This window comes from Papio anubis, chromosome 20 (genome assembly GCF_008728515.1).
Source record: "Papio anubis isolate 15944 chromosome 20, Panubis1.0, whole genome shotgun sequence".
In the NCBI taxonomy this organism is placed as follows: domain Eukaryota; kingdom Metazoa; phylum Chordata; class Mammalia; order Primates; family Cercopithecidae; genus Papio; species Papio anubis.
The window spans coordinates 33,512,391-33,529,717 of record NC_044995.1 but is presented as its reverse complement, the minus strand read 5'-3'; the positions used below and the strand labels follow the sequence as shown (position 1 = coordinate 33,529,717).

At 53.0% G+C, this 17,327-nt stretch overlaps 1 protein-coding gene across 4 annotated transcripts; it reads left to right on the top strand.

The window, feature by feature from the left end:
• The first annotated feature begins 6,796 nt into the window (after nt 1-6,796).
• Nucleotides 6,797-17,043, top strand: KXD1 (KxDL motif containing 1). 4 transcript variants are annotated; one of them, XR_640819.1, is made up of 6 exons: nt 6,797-6,944; nt 10,997-11,118; nt 12,301-12,453; nt 14,568-14,614; nt 16,070-16,356; nt 16,496-17,043. XR_640819.1 is itself a non-coding variant. In XM_009193895.1 (6 exons), exons 2-5 carry the CDS (start codon nt 11,018-11,020, stop codon nt 16,297-16,299), a joined length of 531 nt encoding a protein of 176 aa, XP_009192159.1. In that variant the 5' UTR covers nt 6,797-6,944; nt 10,997-11,017; the 3' UTR covers nt 16,300-16,346; nt 16,496-17,043. The 4 variants fall into 4 exon arrangements, 3 of the variants coding, with proteins under 3 accessions (XP_009192159.1, XP_031515602.1, XP_031515601.1); XM_009193895.1 differs by having other exon boundaries at nt 16,070-16,346; XM_031659741.1 differs by having other exon boundaries at nt 6,892-6,979; nt 16,070-16,346.
• The last annotated feature ends 284 nt before the right edge of the window (nt 17,044-17,327 follow it).

Below are 17,327 nucleotides of genomic sequence, written 5' to 3'. Positions count from 1 at the left end.
CACTAACATGGTGAAACCCCGTCTCTACTAAAAATACAAAAATTAGCTGGGTGTGGTGGCGGGCGCCTGTAATCCCAGCTACTTGGGAGCCTGAGGCAGGAGAATCGCTTGAACCAGGGAGGCAGAGGTTGCAATGAATGGGGATCGTGCCACTGCACTCTAGCCTGGCGACAAAGTGAGACTCTGTCTCAAAAGCTTGGCTTCTCCAGCCTGGGCATCTTCTGGTGCAGAGTGCAAACAGAGTCATGGTTCTTCTTTTCCCAGAAGCCTCCGTCCCAGCTGCCCTCTCAGAAGTGTCTCCTGCCTGCTGCACTGAGCTCCCTGCCAATTCCTACAAAGATCAAGTCTGCCCTAGGTGCTTTCCCATCATCCTTCCTTGGCTCCTGTAATTCCCTCAGCTCTGAATGATTGTCTGTTTCTAGAAAAATCCCATTTCTACCTCAAAACCCCATCCAGAGGTACCTGCCTCCTTGCAACCTTCCTTGCTTCTAATATTAGCCCTCACATCCTACTCTAGTTTTCTCCAGCTTTAAGTCCCTCCCCTTTCTTTCCAACCACTGACCCTAGTGGGGTAGAGGGGTCTATTTTTGACTCTGTTTCTCCTCCTCCTCCAGGGCTAGGTAAGAATGGAGAACTTCCTGGGTTCCCAGAATATGGGCCATATCCAGAGGGGAGTGAACAATTTATTATTATTACTATTTTTGAGATGGAGTCTTGCTCTGTCGAGCAGGCTAGTAGGCAGTGGTGCAAACTCAGCTCATTGTAACCTCTGCCTCCCAGGTTCAGGGAATTCTCTACCTCAGCCTCCCAAATAGCTGGGATTACAGGTGTGCACCACCACACCCAGCTAATTTTTGTGTTTTTAGTAGAGACGAGGTTTCACCATGTTGGCCAGGCTGGTCTCGAACTCCTGACCTTGTGATCTGCCCACCTCGGCCTCCCAAAGTACTGGGATTACAGGTGTGCACCACCGCACCCAGTCGAAATTTTTTTTATTTTTTTATTTTTTTATTTTTTGAGACAGAGTCTCGCTCTGTCGCTCACATTGGAGTGCAGTGGCGCAATCTTGGCTCACTGCAACCTCCGCCTCCCAGATTCAAGCAATTCTCCTGCCTCAGCCTCCTGAGTAGCTGGGATTAAAGATGTGTGCCACCATGCCCAGCTAATTTTTGTATTTTTACTAGAGATGGGGTTTCACCATGTTGGTCAGGCTGGTCTGAAACTCCTGACCTCGTGATCCACCCGCTTTGGCCTCCCAAAGTGCTAGGATTACAGGTGTGAGCCACTACGACTGGTCTGAAAAATTTTTTAAATTGTTGGACTGGCCGGCACAGTGGCTCACTCCTGTAATCCGAGCACTTTGGGAGGCCGAAGCGGGCAGATCACTTGAGGCCAGGAGTTCGAGACCAGCCTGGCCAACATAGTGAAACCCTGTCTCTACTAAAAATACAAAAATTAAACGGGTAGGGCAGGCGCGGTGGCTCAAGCCTGTAATCCCAGCACTTTGGGAGGCCGAGACGGGCGGATCACAAGGTCAGGAGATTGAGACCATCCTGGCTAACACGGCGAAACCCCGTCTCTACTAAAAAAAAAACACAAAAAATTAGCCGGGCGAGGTGGCGGCGCCTGTGGTCCCAGCTACTCGGGAGGCTGAGGCAGGAGAATGGCGGGAACCCGGGAGGCGGAGCTTGCAGTGAGCTGAGATCTGGCCACTGCACTCCAGCCTGGGCGACAGAGCGAGACTCCGTCTCAAAAAAAAAAAAAAAAAAATTAAACGGGTATAGTGGGGTATAGTGGTGTGTGCCTGTAATCCCAGCTCCTCAGGAGGCTGAGGCAGGAGAATTGCCTGAACCCGGGAGGCAGAGGTTGCAGTGAGCTGAGATCGTGCCATTGCACTCCAGCCTGGTGACAGAGTAAGACTCTGTTTCAAGAAACAAACAAACAAACAAACTGTTGAACTAAACATACAAGAATTATAGCCAGGCGCAGTGGCTCATGCCTGTAATCCCAGCACTTTGGCAGGCCGAGGCGCCGAGGCAGGCGGATCACAAGATCACGAGTTCAAGACCAGCCTGACCAACATGGTGAAACCTGATCTCTACTAAAAATACAAAAATTAGATGGGCGTGGTGACGGGCACCTATAGTCCCAGCTACTCATGAGGCTGAGGCAGGAGAATCGCTTGAACCCAGGAGACGGAGGTTGCAGTGAGCCTAGATCGCACCACTGCGCTCAAGCCTGGGTGACAGAGTGAGACTGTGTCTCAAAAAGAAAAAAAAAAAAGAATTCTAGCCAGGTACAGTAGCTCATACCTGTAATCCCAGCATCTGGGGAGGCTGAGGCAGGAGAATCGCTTGAACCCAGAAGGAGGAGGTTGCAGTGTGCTGAGATCGCACCACTGCACTCCAGCATGGGTGACAAAGTGAGACTCTGTCTCAAATTAAAAAGCAACAGGCTGGGTGTGGTACCTCATGCCTGTAATCCCAGCACTTTGGGAGGCCAAGGCGGGTGGATCACAAGGTCAGGAATTCAAGACCAAGCTGGCTAACATGGTGACACCCTGTCTCTACTAAAAATACAAAAATTAGCTGGGCGTGGTGGCGTGCACCTGTAATCCTAGCTACTTGGGAGGCTGAGGCAGGAGAATGGCTTGAATCTGGGAGGCAGAGGGTGCAGTGAGCCGAGATCACGCCACTGCACTCCAGCCTGGGCGACAAATCGAGACTCAGTCATCTCAAAAACAACAACAACAACAACAAAAACCAATTGTTGAATTAAATATATAAGAATTCCAGGCCGGGTGCAGTGGCTCACGCCTGTAATCCCAGCACTTTGGGAGGCCGAGGCGGGTGGCATCACGAGGTCAGGAGATCAAGACCATCCTGGGTAACGCGGTGAAACCCCGTCTCTACTAAAAAAAATACAAAAAAATCAGCCGGGGGTGGTGGCGGGCACCTGTAGTCCCAGCTACTCGGGAGGCTGAGGCAGGAGAATGGCGTGAACCCGGGAGGCAGAGCTTGCAGTGAGCCGAGATCGTGCCACTGCACTCCAGCCTGGGCGACAGGGCGAGACTCCGTCTCAAAAAAAAAAAAAAAAAAGAAACAACTCAATGTTTCCCAGGCTGGCCTTGAACTCTTGGGCTGAATGGATCTTCCAGCCTCTGCCTCCCAGTCATTGACTTTCCCATGAATGATGACAGCAGAACCTGGGAGCGATATTATCAACAGTGTACTGTGGGCTTACTGTGTTTCAACTCTTGTAAGGATTTTGCCTACGTGATTTCATAAAGTTAAGCCTCTTGCCCAAGGCCATTCAGTTAGGATGTGACAGAGCTGGATTTAAAACTCACGTATGTGTAATTCCAGGGCTCTGAAACAATCTTCATGTGCCCAAGAACTTGTGTGTTTATCTTCTAAGCTCTCAACAACCGTCAGAGATAGATGTTGTGATTACACAGACTTGCAATTAACAGAGACTCAGAGAAGTTACAAATATAATTCATAACATACACACCGTATGGAATCTCAATAACAATAATTACTTGTCAATATTAATTTTATTTATTTATTTATTTATATTTTTAGACAGAGTCTCACTCTGTTCCCAGGCTGGAGTACAGTGGCACGATCTCGGCTCACTGCAACCTCTGACTCTCTGGTTCAAGCGATTCTCCTGCCTCAGCCTCCTGAATAGCTAGGATTATGGCCATGCGCCACGACGCCCAGCTAATTTTTGCAGTTTTTTTTAGTAGGGACAGGGTTTCACCATGTTGGCCAGGATGGTCTTGATCTCCTGACCTCGTGATCCGTCCGCCTCGGCCTCCCAAAGTGCTGAGATTATAGGCGTGAGCCACTGCACCCGGCCTAATTTTATTTATTAAACCTAATGACACACTTCTCAAAAGCAAACATTTATGTAGCGATTACTATTCACCTTGTTTTGTTCAAATATTTAACTTGGATTATCTCACTTTAAAAAAGGCATCCTAGCGGCCAGGAGTGGTGGCTCACACCTGTAATCTCAGCACTTTGGGAGGCCGAGGCCGGTGGATCACCTGAGGTTGGGAGTTCGAGACCAGCCTGGCCAACATGGAGATACCTCGTCTCTACTAAAAATACAAAATTAGCAGGGTGTGGTGGCGCATGCCTGTAATCCCAGCTACTTGTGAGGCTGAGGCAAGAGAATCCCTTGAACTGGGGGGGGCGGAGGTTGTAGTAAGCCGAGAGTGCACCATTGCACTCCAGCCTGGGCAACAAGAGCGAAACGCCATCTCAAAGAAAAAGGCATCCTAGGTAGGGTGCGGTGGCTCATGCCTGTAATCCCAGCACTTTGGGAGGTGGAGGTGGCCAGATCACCTGAGGTCGGGAGTTTGAGACCAGCCTGACCAAATGGAGAAACCCCATCTCTACTAAAAATACAAAATTAGCTGGATGTGGTGGCACATGCCTGTAATCCCAGCTACTCAAGAGGCTGAGGGAGGAGAATCACTTGAACTGGGGGGGCAGAGGTTCCGATGAGCCAAGATCCTGCCATTGCACTCCAGCCAGGGCAACAAGAGCAAAACTCCATCTCAAAAAAAAAAAGGCATCCTTGTCTGGGCGCGGTGGCTCACTCCTGTAATCCCAGCACTTTGGGAGCCCGAGGCAGGTGGATCACGATGTCAGGAGTTCAAGACCAGCCTGGCCAACAGTGTAACCCCGTCTCTACTAAAAATACAAAAAATTAGCTGCCCGTGGTGGCACTAATGTCTCACTTTGTCAGCTAGGCTGGAGTGCAATGGCACGATCTCGGCTCGCTGCAACCTCCACCCTCCGGGTTCAAGTGATTCTCCTGCGTCAGCCTCCTGAGTAGCTATGATTACAGACACCTGCCACCACGCCAGGATAAATTTTTTTTGTATTTTTAGTAGAGACGGGGTTTCACCATGTTGGCCTGTCTGGTCTCAAACTCCTGACCTCAGGTGATCCACCCGCCTTGGCCTCCCGAAGTGCTGGGGTTACAGGTGTGAGCCACTGCGCCCGGCCTGTTTGTTTTTTGAGACTGGGTTTCACTCTGTTGCCCAGGCTGGAGTGGGATCTTGGCTCACTGCAACTTCTGCCTCCTGGCCTCAAAAGATCCTCCCACCTCAGCCTCTTGAGTAGCTGGGACCACAGGCTCGGGCCACCGGCCCATTTTTTTTTTTCCCCCAATTGTAGCTGTGAGGCATTTTATTACAGAAACCTGGTACTCGTATACACAAATTAGTATGAACTTAAAATTCACCATACATTTTCTTCCTTTTTTTTTTTTTTTTTTTTTTTGAGACAAAGTCTCACTGTGCATGGCTGGAGTGCAGTGGGCGCCATCTCAAAGCTCCACTGCAACCTTGCCTCCGCCTCCTGGAGTTCCACGCCATTCTCCTGCCTCAGCCTCCAGGTAGCTGGGACTACGAGAGCCCACCACCATGCCAGCCTAATTTTTGTATTTTTGAGGTGGAGCCGGGGTTTCACCCGTGTTAGCAGGATGGTCTCCATCTCCTGACCTGTTGATCTGCCCACCTCGGCCTCCCAAAGGGGGTATTCCAGCATTACAGGCGTGAGCCACGGCGCCCGGCCCACATTTTACCCGCCTCCTGGGTTCCGCGCTAGCCATTCTCCTGCCTCAGCCTCCAGAGTAGGTGGGACTACGAAGCCTGCCACCACACCCGACTTATTTTTTTATTTTTAGTACAGACGAGGTTTGACCATATTGGTCAGGTTGGTCTCGAACTCCTGATCTCGTGATCCGCCCGCCTCGGCCTCCCAAAGTGCTCGGGTTACAATTACAGGATGAGGGACCACTGCTTGGCCTAAACCCTTTTTTTTTTTGGGGTGGGGTCTACCAAACTCACAGCCAAGCCCAGTCTGGAGTGCAGTGGCCAGTTCTCAGGTTCACGCCATTCTCCCTGCCTGCCTCAGCCTCCCGAGTAGCTGGGACTAAAGGCGCCGCCACCTCGCCCGGCTAGTTTTTTGTATTATTTTTAGTAGACACGGGGTTTCACCGTGTTAGCCAGGATGGTCTCGATCCGCTGACCTCGTGATCCGCCCGTCTCGGCCTCCCAAAGTGCTGGGATTACAGGCTTGAGCCACCGCGCCCGGCCTGTAAATCCTTTTTAAAAAATTCCCCAGCGCATTCCTCCAAAACAACGTGGAAGTGTAGATGGAAACCAGGGTTGGGCGCGGTGGCTCACGCATGTAATTCCAGCACTTTGGGAGGCCGAGGCGGGCGGATCACCTGAGGTCGGGAGTTCAGGACCAGCCTGACCAACATGGAGAAACCCTGTCTCTACTAAAAACACAAAATTAGCCGGGCATGGTAGCGCATGCCTGTAATTCCAGCTACTCGGGAAGGCTGAGGTAGGCGAATCGCTTGTACCTGGGAAGCGGAGGTTGCGGTGGGCCAAGATCGCGCCATTGTACTCCAACCTCGGCAACAAGAGCTTAACTCTGCCTGGGGAAAAAAAAAAAAAAAAAGGAAACAGACTAAAATCAGCAAAAGTGGAGCAGGTTTGTCTGAACACACATGAGTCTGATTCCCTGCCTGGAAAGCAGGACACCTGAGTGTAGTTTGGTCGCTGACCACTGTAGCATTTACGACCTTGGGGAGGGTTACCGCTCTGGGACGCCAGTCAGTCACACCATCTATAAAACTGGGACACTTCTCAGCCTTCCTTCTTCCGGGCTGCTTTGAAGTCTGGGCTTCTGGAAATACGCAGGCGCGAGACGACTGTTTGATTGGCTATTCATTGTGACGCGCCCGCGAGCTGCAGCTCCGTCTAAGCCCCGCCTTTTCCTGTCGTGACTCCACGCTCGCAAGCGGCTCCAGGGTACGCCGCCGCCACGCGCGCTCGCACGATCGGTGCGTGGTGACGTTGCGCCGGCGCGGGCGCCATCCCGGAAGCGCGAGCAAGGCCGCCAGATGTGCAGGTGCCGCCGCTACCGACGCCGGGGCCGAGTTTGGGGTGGGGCTGGGGACTCCAGGGCCTCGGGGAACCCGTCCGGGTCGGGCGCGGCCCCCGGGCTGCGGTGGGATGGGGTGCGCCGCTGGCCACATCTGGTCATTCCTGCTGCGCACAGGCATCAGTTTCCCCGTCTGCTCAATGGATACGCAGGCGGCGCCGCGGGCTGGATCTGGATCCGGATCAGGGGCATAGAAATTGGGCCCGCCTGTGTTCTGGGTGTGTCGTGTAACCTGGAGCTGGGCGTTGCCCGGTCTGTGCCTCAGTTTCCCCGTATTGTAGGGGACGGGGCGTGAGGGGGGGTATTTGATCCCCTCCCCACTTGGGGTTTTTCAGAGCTTGGATGGCTGAGTTAAATTCTGTTAAATAACCTGGATATAGAACCGTGGTGCTTCTCTGTCTCTCCATGTGAGTTTTGGCAACTGAGCCCGCCCCTGTGAGCCTCAGTTTCACTCGGAGATGATTGTGTTTGCCTCGTAACAGTGATTGAGGATTAACTGAAGTGCTCTACAAGTGTTTGCCCGTAATATGTTCTTAGAGACCCCTGGGATGCTGTCAAAATGTTGATTCCCGGACCCTGTCCCAGGACTTCTTCACACTCCTCTTGGAGAAACAGCCTGTCCTGAGCTCCCCTCATTATCACCTTTGGTTTCAGTTGCCACAGACAGCACTGTGAGATCGTCATTCTACCTTATTCCCGTTTTATGGTTGAAAAAAACTGATTCAGAAGGGTGAAGTGGCTCTCCCATGGTCAAACAGCCTACCTCTCTGCGTTTCTTCAATAAATCTACATTTGGAGTTGGGATCAGAGCTTTTGCTGGGTCAATTTCACTGTGTATGTGGAGCAGACTAGCAGTAATCAGAGAAGGCTTCTTGTGAGAGGAAGTTGCTGGGGGACGGGAGGGAAGTGCCAGGAACCCCCCAGCCCTCACATCTGGGAGCCAGAGACAGAAAAGAGTCCTGTTTTGAAGCAGGAGTGTATCCTAGAAGGTCCCAATACTGTGCCTCTCTGGCACTAGCTATGGACCTCCTTCTCCAGGTGTCTTTTTTTAAATTTTATTTATTTTATTTATTTATTTTTTTTGAGACGGAGCCTCGCTCTGTCGCCCAGGCTGGAGTGCAGTGGCCGGATCTCGGCTCACTGCAAGCTCCGCCTTTCGGGTTCACGCCATTCTCCTGCCTCAGCCTCCCGAGTAGCTGGGACTACAGGCGCCCGCCACCTCGCCCGGCTAGTTTTTTGTATTTTTTAATAGAGACGGGGTTTCACCATGTTAGCAAGGATGGTCTCTATCTCCTGACCTTGTGATCCGCCCGTCTCAGCCTCCCAAAGTGCTGGGATTACAGGCTTGAGCCACCGCGCCCGGCTTCTTTTTTTTTAAGTTGAGATGGAGTCTCCCTCTGTCGCCCACACTAGAATGCAGTGGCTTGATCTTGGCTCATTGCAACCTCTGCCACCTGGGTTCAAGCAATTCTCCTGCCTCAGCCTCCTGAGTAGCTGGGACTACAGGTGCCCGCCATCATGCCTGGATAATTTTTGTATTTTTAGTAGAGATGGAGGTTTCACCATGTTGTCCAGGCTGGTCTTGAACTCCTGACCTCAAGTAGTCTGCCCACCTTGGCCTCCGAAAGTGCTGGGATTACAGACGTGAGCCACCACGCCCGGCCTCTGAAACCTTTTCTGATCCAGTAGAAGTAGGTTTCTCTGTTTCTTGGCTATTAAATGTGTGGGCCTCAGAGGCAAACTATATCAAGATCCTAGATTTTTCCTGAACTCCCTAGGAGGGTTAGTGCAGTAGCCCCTCCTCCCCTGGTTGCTTCTGGAAGTCCCTGCCTGCCATTACAGTCATCTGTGTGCCAGTAAAACTGGGAACCTCAGAACCATCTGGGTTACTGGGGCCCACAGATTGGCTGTGAGTGCCCGCAATTCTTGGCTTTAGTTTGCTAATAAAAGTGTCATGTCATGTAATCTCAGCACTTTGGAAGGCCGAGGCGGGCGGATCACGAGGTCAGCAGATCCAGACCATCCTGGCTAACATGGTGAAACCCTGTCTCTACTAAAAATACAAAAAATTAGCCAGGCGTGGTGGCGGGCACCTGTAGTCCCAGCTACTCGGGAGGCTGAGGCAGGAGAATGGCGTGAACCCGGGAGGCAGAGCTTGCAGTGAGCTGAGATCGCACCACTGCACTCCAGCCTGGGCAACAGAGCGAGACTCTGTCTCCAAAAAAAATAAAATAAAATTTAAAAAAGCATCATGTCAGAGCTGAGTTTGAAAAGTTCTGTTGCCCTTCCCCACAACAACATTCTGACATTCTGGCAGTCCCTTGCTATGAACCAGGTTCCGGGTCAGGCTCTGGTGACAGACACGCCTCTTCCTTTTTTTTTTTTTTTTTTTTTTTTTTTTGAGACAGAATCTGTTGCCCAGGCTGGAGTGAAGTGGCGCAATTTTGGCTCACCACAACCTCTGCATTCCGGTTTCAAGCGATTCCCCTGCCTCAGGCTCCCGAGTAGCTGGGAGTACAGGTGCCTGCCACCATGCCTGGCTAATTTTTATATTTTCAGTAGAGACGGGGTTTCACTATGTTGGCCAGGCTGGTCTTGAACTCCTGACCTCAGGTGATCCACCTGCCTCGGCCTCCCAGAGTGCTAGGATTACAGGCGAGAGCCACCGTACCCGGCCACCTCTGCTTTTTTGGAGCTGACATTGTTGTGGGGGTGACAGGCAAATGGGTTAGCTGATGACTAGGATAATTTCATGAAGATGTGAACCAGTGAAGCAATTAAATCAAAGTAAAGTGTGGCTGGATGCAGTGGCTCATGCCTGTAATCCTAGCACTTTGGGAGACCAAGGCAAGAGGGTTGTGTCAGCCTAGGAATTTAAGAGCTGCCTAGGCAGCATAGCGAGATCCTGTCTCTTAACAAACAAACAAAAACAAGGTAAAGTAGGCTGGGTGTGGTGGCTCATGCCTGTAATCCCAGCAGTAAGGGAGGCTGAGGCGGGTGGATCGCCTGAAGTCAGGAGTTCAAGACCAGCCTGGCCAACATGGTGAAATCCCGTCCCTACTAGAAACTACAAAAATTAGCCAGGCGTCATGGCAGGCACCTGTAATCCCAGCTACTCGGGAGGGTGAGGCAGGCGAATCACTTGAACCCGGGAGGCGGAGGTTGCGGTGAGCTGAGATCGCGCCATTGCGCTCCAGCCTGGGCAACAGGAGTGGAACTCCGTATCAAAAAGAAATAAAAAAGCAAGGTCAAGGCCGGGCGCGGTGGCTCAAGCCTGTAATCCCAGCACTTTGGGAGGCCGAGATGGGTGGATCACGAGGTCAGGAGATCGAGACCATCCTGGCTAACACGGTGAAACCCCATCTCTACTAAAAAGTACAAAAAACTAGCCGGGCGAGGTGGCGGGCGCCTGTAGTCCCAGCTACTCGGGAGGCTGAGGCAGGAGAATGGTGTGAACCCGGGAGGCGGAGCTTGCAGTGAGCCGAGATCCGGCCACTGCACTCCAGCCTGGGCGACAGAGCGAGACTCCGTCTCAAAAAAAAAAAAAAAAAAAAGCAAGGTAAAGTAGTAAGAGAAGCAGTAAGAGTGACCGGAATAGGGGTCCCTGACCTCTTGGGAGAGGAGACATTGGAGGTGGTGATGATTTGCTGAGGCAGCCACACACGTTCAGCTTGTGAGGACAGCAGGTGTGTGACGGGGGATGAGGGAGGAAGCTGGCAGATCTGTGTAGATGAGAGGTGCCTGTGGCCTTGGGCTCATGGAAGTGGGAGGTGATGGGATTCTGATGTGCTCGGGTACAGTTTACAAATACAACCTCTCTTAGTTTGCCCAATACCTCCAAATTCCTGGGCTGGCACACCTGAGGTTCAGGTGGCATGACTGAGCCACAGTCACACATCCCCGCTGTAGGATACCACCACGGTTGGGTTAGATTCCAGCACATGGGGGTCCCAGCCTGGCCTCTTGGTCCCACCTCACCTGGTGACTGGTGCAGACCACTCTGTTCTTGCCTGTTTCAGGCAGCGGAGGAGGAGGAAGAGATGGACCTCCCGGACTCGGCCTCGAGGGTCTTCTGCGGCCGCATCCTGAGCATGGTGAACACAGATGATGTCAACGCCATCATCCTGGCCCAGAAGAACATGTGAGTGGCGGCTGGGGGATGTGAGTGTGGGAAGGAATCCACGGGCTGGCCAACATTCTTGTCTTGCCCGCCCCTACCCGGGGCCCACACTGGTGATAAAATGAAGGAAATGAGCAAATCTGTCGCTGGCTCCAAAGTAAATTCCTTCCCGGCCTGGAGGCGAGGCCTTGGCACGGGAAGCAGGGCTTTGGGGAGGTTTTGCAGCTGCGGACGGCTTGGCGGGGGCTGCAGGGGCTCCTGTCCCGAGGCCTGGGGTGGGGAGAGTTGAAGGACCAGAGGGGGCCATATGCAGGGTTTTTTGTTTATTTGTTTCTTGTTTTTGAGACAGAGTTTCGTTCTTGTTGCCCAGGCTGGAGTGCAATGGCGTGATCTCGGCTCACTGCAACCTCTGCCTCCTGGGTTCAAGTGATTTCTCCTGCCTCAGCCTTCCAAGTAGCTGGTATTACAGACATGTGCCACCATACCCAGCTAATTTTTGTATTTTCAGTAGAGGTGGGTTTCAAGTCAGATTCAGATGTGACTCTGGGGAACTTCCAGACTGAGGGGAGACAAAGCCAGACATAGACCCTCCTGGCCCTATGGTGTCAGGGCTGGGCCAGAGGAACAACCTGGGGCTAGTGGAGTTAAAAGAGTCTGATTGGGCCGGGCGCAGTGGCTCATGCCTGTAATCCCAACACTTTGGGGGGCCGAGGTGGGCAGATCACGAGGTCAGGAGATTGAGACCATCCTGGCTAACATGGTGAAACCCCATCTCTACTAAAAATTAAAAAAAAAAATTAGCCAGGCGTGGTGGCGGGCACCTGTAGTCCCAGCTACTCAGGAGGCTGAGACAGGAGAATGGCCTGAACCCAGGAGGCGGAGCTTCCAGTGGGCTGAGATCGCACCACTGTACTCCAGCCTGGGCAACAGAGCAAGACTCCATCTCAAAAAAAAAAAAAAAAAAAGAGTCTGATTGAATGAAGAGGTAGACAAGGCTACATGAGAAGGACACCCTTGAGTAGGGTTTTGAAGGTTGAATAGGAGTTTGCTAGGTGGCTCAAAGAGTAGGTAGAACTCTGCAGGACAAGGGAACAGCCCATGCAGAGGTTGTGAAGCAGGCAAGGGCTTGGCATGAACAGTGAGCTGTGCCAGGTTGGGCAGGGCCCCGAAGCTGGGCAGCTCATGCCCTCTCTCCACCATCAGGCTCGACCGTTTTGAGAAGACCAATGAGATGCTGCTCAACTTCAACAACCTGTCCAGCGCCCGCCTGCAGCAGATGAGCGAGCGCTTCCTGCACCACACAAGGACCCTGGTAGAGATGAAACGGGACCTGGACAGCATCTTCCGCCGGATCAGGTGGGTGCTTAGCCCCACCCCAGGGCCCCAGCTGACCTCTGCCTCCACCTCCCCATGTAAGCCTCAGTTTCCTTCACATACCAGTATAAAGGGGAGATTTCTGTTTGTTTTACAAGGCTTCGCTGTGCACTTAAGTGTCTGGGACAATTCCAACCTTGGGATAAAATCTTGACATAAGTTTATTTACTGATTGATTAATTGATCAAGACAGAGTCTTGATCTGTGGCCCCGGCTGGAGTGCAGTGGCGTCATCTTGGCTTACTGCAACCTCTGCCTCCCGGATTCAAGCGATTCTTGTGCTTCAGCCTCCTGAGTAGCTGGGATTACCAGCATACTCTACCATGCCCAGCTAATTGTTGTTGTTGTTTTATTTTTGGGATGGAGTCTTGCTCTGCTGCCCAGGCTGGAGTGCAGTGGTGCAATGTCGGCTCACTGCAACCTCTGCCTCCCGGGTTCAAGCGATTCTCCTGCTTCAGCCTACTGAGTAGCTGGGACTACAGGTGCATGTTGCCACGCCCAGCTGATTTTTTGTATTTTAGTAAAGATGAGGTTTCACCGTGTTGCCAAGGCTGGTCTCGATCTCCTGAGCTCCGGCAATCCACCTGCCCTGGCCTCCTAAAGTGGTGGGATTACAGGTGTGAGCCTAATTTTTGTATTTTGTGTAATTTTTGTATTTTTTTTTAGTAGAGACGGGGTTTCCCCATGTTGACCAGCCGCATCGCAAACTCCTGGCCTCAGGTGATCCATCCACTTTGACCTCCCAAAGTGTGGGGATTATAGACATGAGCCTCACGCTCAGCCTTGCAGTTTATTTATTCTTCAAAAACGTAACATAGTGCAGCTGAGCATGGTGGCTCACACCTGTAATCCCAGCACTTTGGGAGGCTGAGGCGGGCAGATTACAAGGTCAGGAGATCGAGACCATGCTGGCTAACATGGTAAAACCCCATCTCTACCAAAAATACAAAAAATTAGCTGGGCGTGGTGGCAGGCGCCTGTAGTACCATCTACTCGGGAGGCTGAGGCAGGAGAATGGTGTGAACCCGGGCGGTGGAGGTTTCAGTGAGCCGAGATCGTGCCACTGCACTCCAGCCTGGGTGACACAGCGAGACTCCGTCTCAAATTAAAAAAAAAAAAAAAGGTAACATACTGCTAGACACATAATGAAAAGGCAGGAATGGCCAGGCACAGTGGCGCATGCCTGTAATTCCAGCAGTTTGGGAGGCTGACACAGGCGGATCACCTGAGGTCAGGAGTTCGAGACTAGCCCAGCCAATGTGAAGAAACCCTGTCTCTATTAAAAATACAAAAAATCGCCGGGCACGGTGGCTTACGCCTGTAATCCCAGCACTTTGGGAGGCCGAGGCAGGCGGATCACGAGGTCAGGAGATCGAGACCATACTGGCAAACACGGTGAAACCCTGTCTCTACTAAAAATACAAAAAAATTAGCCAGGCATAATGGCGGGCGACTGTAGTCCCAGCTTCTTGGGAGGCTGAGGCAGGAGAATGGCGTGAACCCGGGAGGCGGCAGAGCTTACAGTGAGCCGAGATCGTGCCACTGCCCTCCAGCCTGGGCGACAGAACGAGACTCCGTCTCAAAAAAAAAAAAAAATACAAAAAATCAGCTGAGCACGGTGGCACGTGCCTGTAATCCCAGGTACTCGAGAGGCTGAGGGAGGAGAATCATGTGAATCCAGAAGGTGGAGGTTGCAGTGAGCCAAGATGGCACCACTGCACTCCACCCTGGGCGACAGAGCGAGATTCTGTCTCAAAAAAAAAAAAAAAGTTTATCAGAGTAGAGGAGGCCACATGCAAGAAGGGGCCTTGTAGGGGGAGCCCCCAGCCAGTGCCTAGGCTCAGAGCACCCAGAGTCTTAACTAGTTGGGGGTTGTTGCCTACCCTGGGGCTGGAGGCCAGCTGGTGAGCGACTGTCAGGGCCGTGGCTGTGGGGCCGAGCACCTAGAGAGAGTGAAGATGTGATGTGATGAACAGTGTGGGGTTCTCACTCCCGTCTCCCCTTGCCCTCAGCCAGCAGCAGGGGCTTGTGACTGGCACAAGGCCTGGCCTGCCTGCTCAGCAGGTTAAGCCCTGTGTGCCTTCTCTCCCCTGCAGGACGCTGAAAGGGAAACTGGCCAGGCAGCACCCAGAGGCCTTCAGCCGTAAGTGTCACGCAGGGCTCCGGCTCCCGAGCATGTCAGCACTCTCCGCCCAGGGCAGGCTTCTGGAAGGCCACCTTGGGGCCTGATCCTGAGACCAGGCTGTAATGGGCAGTGGGTCTGGAGAAACCTGGGGCGGGGGCGGGGGCGGGGGCGGGGTGCTGGCCTGGTCTTCTCAGCAGCCTACAAGGCTGGCGCTAGGACAGGAGTCCGTGCCCTGTGGGGAGGCCGCACAGGGAATGTAGATAAGCAGTATGATGATCCTTATCCCCGTGTGCATCATGAGCCCCTGTGAACCAGGCTGTTACCCACAGTCACCCATGAGGTGGGGACTGTGAGTATCCCCGTTTCATGGAGAGGGAAACAGAGGCCCAGAGGGGCAGGACTTGAGTGCACATCCGTCTGGCTAGAGAGCCCGTCTGTTCTCTGGGGTACCACTCCATGTTGCCACCACCTTAAAGGGCTCTGCAGGCTGAGCCTGGGTTCACCCCATCTGTTGAAAAGGCCGACGGCTCTCCATCCTAGGGCCTCCAACAGCAGTTTACAGAGCAGAGAGCCGGGCTGAGGGGAAGTCATGTACCTAGGCCAGGTAGTGCAGTGAGCCAGGCTTGCCCTCACGGCTTCTGTAGGCCCAACCCCAGAGCTTGTGTCCCTTCCTCACCTCGCCTTGAAGGGAGAGCTCTTCCCTGCCTGGACCTCAGTTTCCTCCTCTACAAAATAAAAATGGGCCAAGTCTGCCGGGCGCGGTGGCTCATGCCTATAATCCCAACACTTTGGGAGGCCGAGGCGGGTGGATCACCTGAGGTCGGGAGTTCGATACCAGCCCTACCAACATAGAGAAACCCCGTTTGTAGTAAAAATACAAAATTAGGCCGGGCGCGGTGGCTCAAGCCTGTAATCCCAGCACTTTGGGAGGCCGAGACGGGCGGATCACGAGGTCAGGAGATCGAGACCATCCTGGCTAACACGGTGAAACCCCATCTCTACTAAAAAATACAAAAAACTAGCCGGGCACGGTGGCGGGCGCCTGTAGTCCCAGCTACTCGGGAGGCTGAGGCAGGAGAATGGCGGGAACCCGGGAGGCGGAGCTTGCAGTGAGCTGAGATCCGGCCACAGCACTCCAGCCTGGGCGACAGAGCAAGACTCCGTCTCAAAAAAAAAAAAAAAATACAAAATTAGATGGGTGTGGTGACGGGCACCTGTAGTCCCAGCTACTCGGGAGGCTGAGGCAGGAGAATTGCTTGAACCCGGGAGGCAGAGGTTGCAGTGAGCTGAGATCGCACCATTGCACTCTAGCTTGGGCAACAAGAGCAAAACTCCGTCTCAAAAAAAAAAAAAAAGGGCCAAGTCATGCCCCCATGGGGTGAGGGCAGCCGTTATGGGTCACATGGACAATAAATCCTACATCACAGTGCTTGGCAAGGTGACAACACCAACTCTTGGGCCTCCTTCCTCCAGATATCCCGGAGGCGTCCTTCCTAGAGGAAGAGGATGAAGACCCCATCCCACCCAGCACCACGACCACCATCGCCACCTCAGAACAGAGCACGGGCTCATGTGACACCAGCCCCGACACCGTCTCGCCGTCCCTGAGCCCTGGCTTCGAGGACCTGTCCCATGTCCAGCCTGGCTCCCCAGCCATCAACGGCCGCAGCCAGACAGATGATGAGGAGACGACGGGCGAATAGACCTACTGCCCGGTGCCTTGAGGGGTCTCAGGGCAGCGGCATACAAGGTGGCAGCGGGTAACCCTGCCTTGTTCTGTCACCCAGGGCTCCTTTGCTGCCCCGTTCTGTCACCCAGGGCTCCTAGGGGAACAGGGCTGTCTCCCGAGGGGTGTGAAATTCCTGGGGGGTCTTTAATTCTGGCTCCTTCCTTCCTCAGAACACCTCTCTTCTGCAAGACCCCTCTGCCATGCCACGGCACGCCCATTCCGGCTGGAGTCGCAGGGCTGGGCACGGGAATTTTTCCAGAGCTGAGCCTGACGTCTGCTCTGAAGAATGCTTGAAAAGTTCCCAGAGACCAGAGCCAGATGTCCCCCACCCCCGGTCAGGACCTCCTTGAGGTGCACAAGCACGGTCTCCTCTGAGTTCACCCCAGCCCACCCCTGCACCTGCTAATTCTGCTTTTCCTGCCCCTTGCTCCGTAAAAGTATCAAATACCGTCTCCTTGGTATCTCAGAGGTTTCTGAGATAGGTAGAAGTCTTGAGATGGAGGCTGGCCATCCATTCAGCCCTGAGCATGCTGAGGCCTGTGTTTCTCTGAGTAGAGGTGTGGAACCTGAGGGGCCAGCAGGCCTCTCTGAGGGCCTCCATGGAGCAAACGGAGCCACCTTGGGAAAGAGTTTAATGGAATATTTTTGTACCCAATGTTTACAGATGCTGTTGGGAAGTTATCAATAAAAAGACACCATTACTAAAAAGGGAAAAGTACACCTAGCCATGGCTTCTTCCATCCTTAGGCCAAGCAACCCAAAAGATGTTACAAGTGCTGGATGTGGGGCTGGGGGCCCTGCTGGAGGGAGGTGCAGACAGTCAGGCACCACAGAGCTAGAAAGAGACGTGGCCCTTTTTTGGAATCCCCCTGGTGGGAGCTAGAACTACCCAAGTTCCCATCACCTGCTAGGTCTTCCCTCACGCTGCTCTCACTGCTCACAATACTACCGTTCCCATCCTCCTTTCATAATTCCTCCTCCAGATCTCAGTCTTCCTCCAGA

Coding starts and splice junctions, on each gene's coding strand:
- KXD1 (XM_009193895.1), top strand. CDS start 11,018: ATGGACCTCCCGGACTCGGCCTCGAGGGTCTTCTGCGGCCGCATCCTG. Junction 11,119..12,300: donor ATCCTGGCCCAGAAGAACAT/GTGAGTGGCGGC, acceptor CTCCACCATCAG/GCTCGACCGTTTTGAGAAGA. Junction 14,615..16,069: donor GCACCCAGAGGCCTTCAGCC/GTAAGTGTCACG, acceptor TCCTTCCTCCAG/ATATCCCGGAGGCGTCCTTC.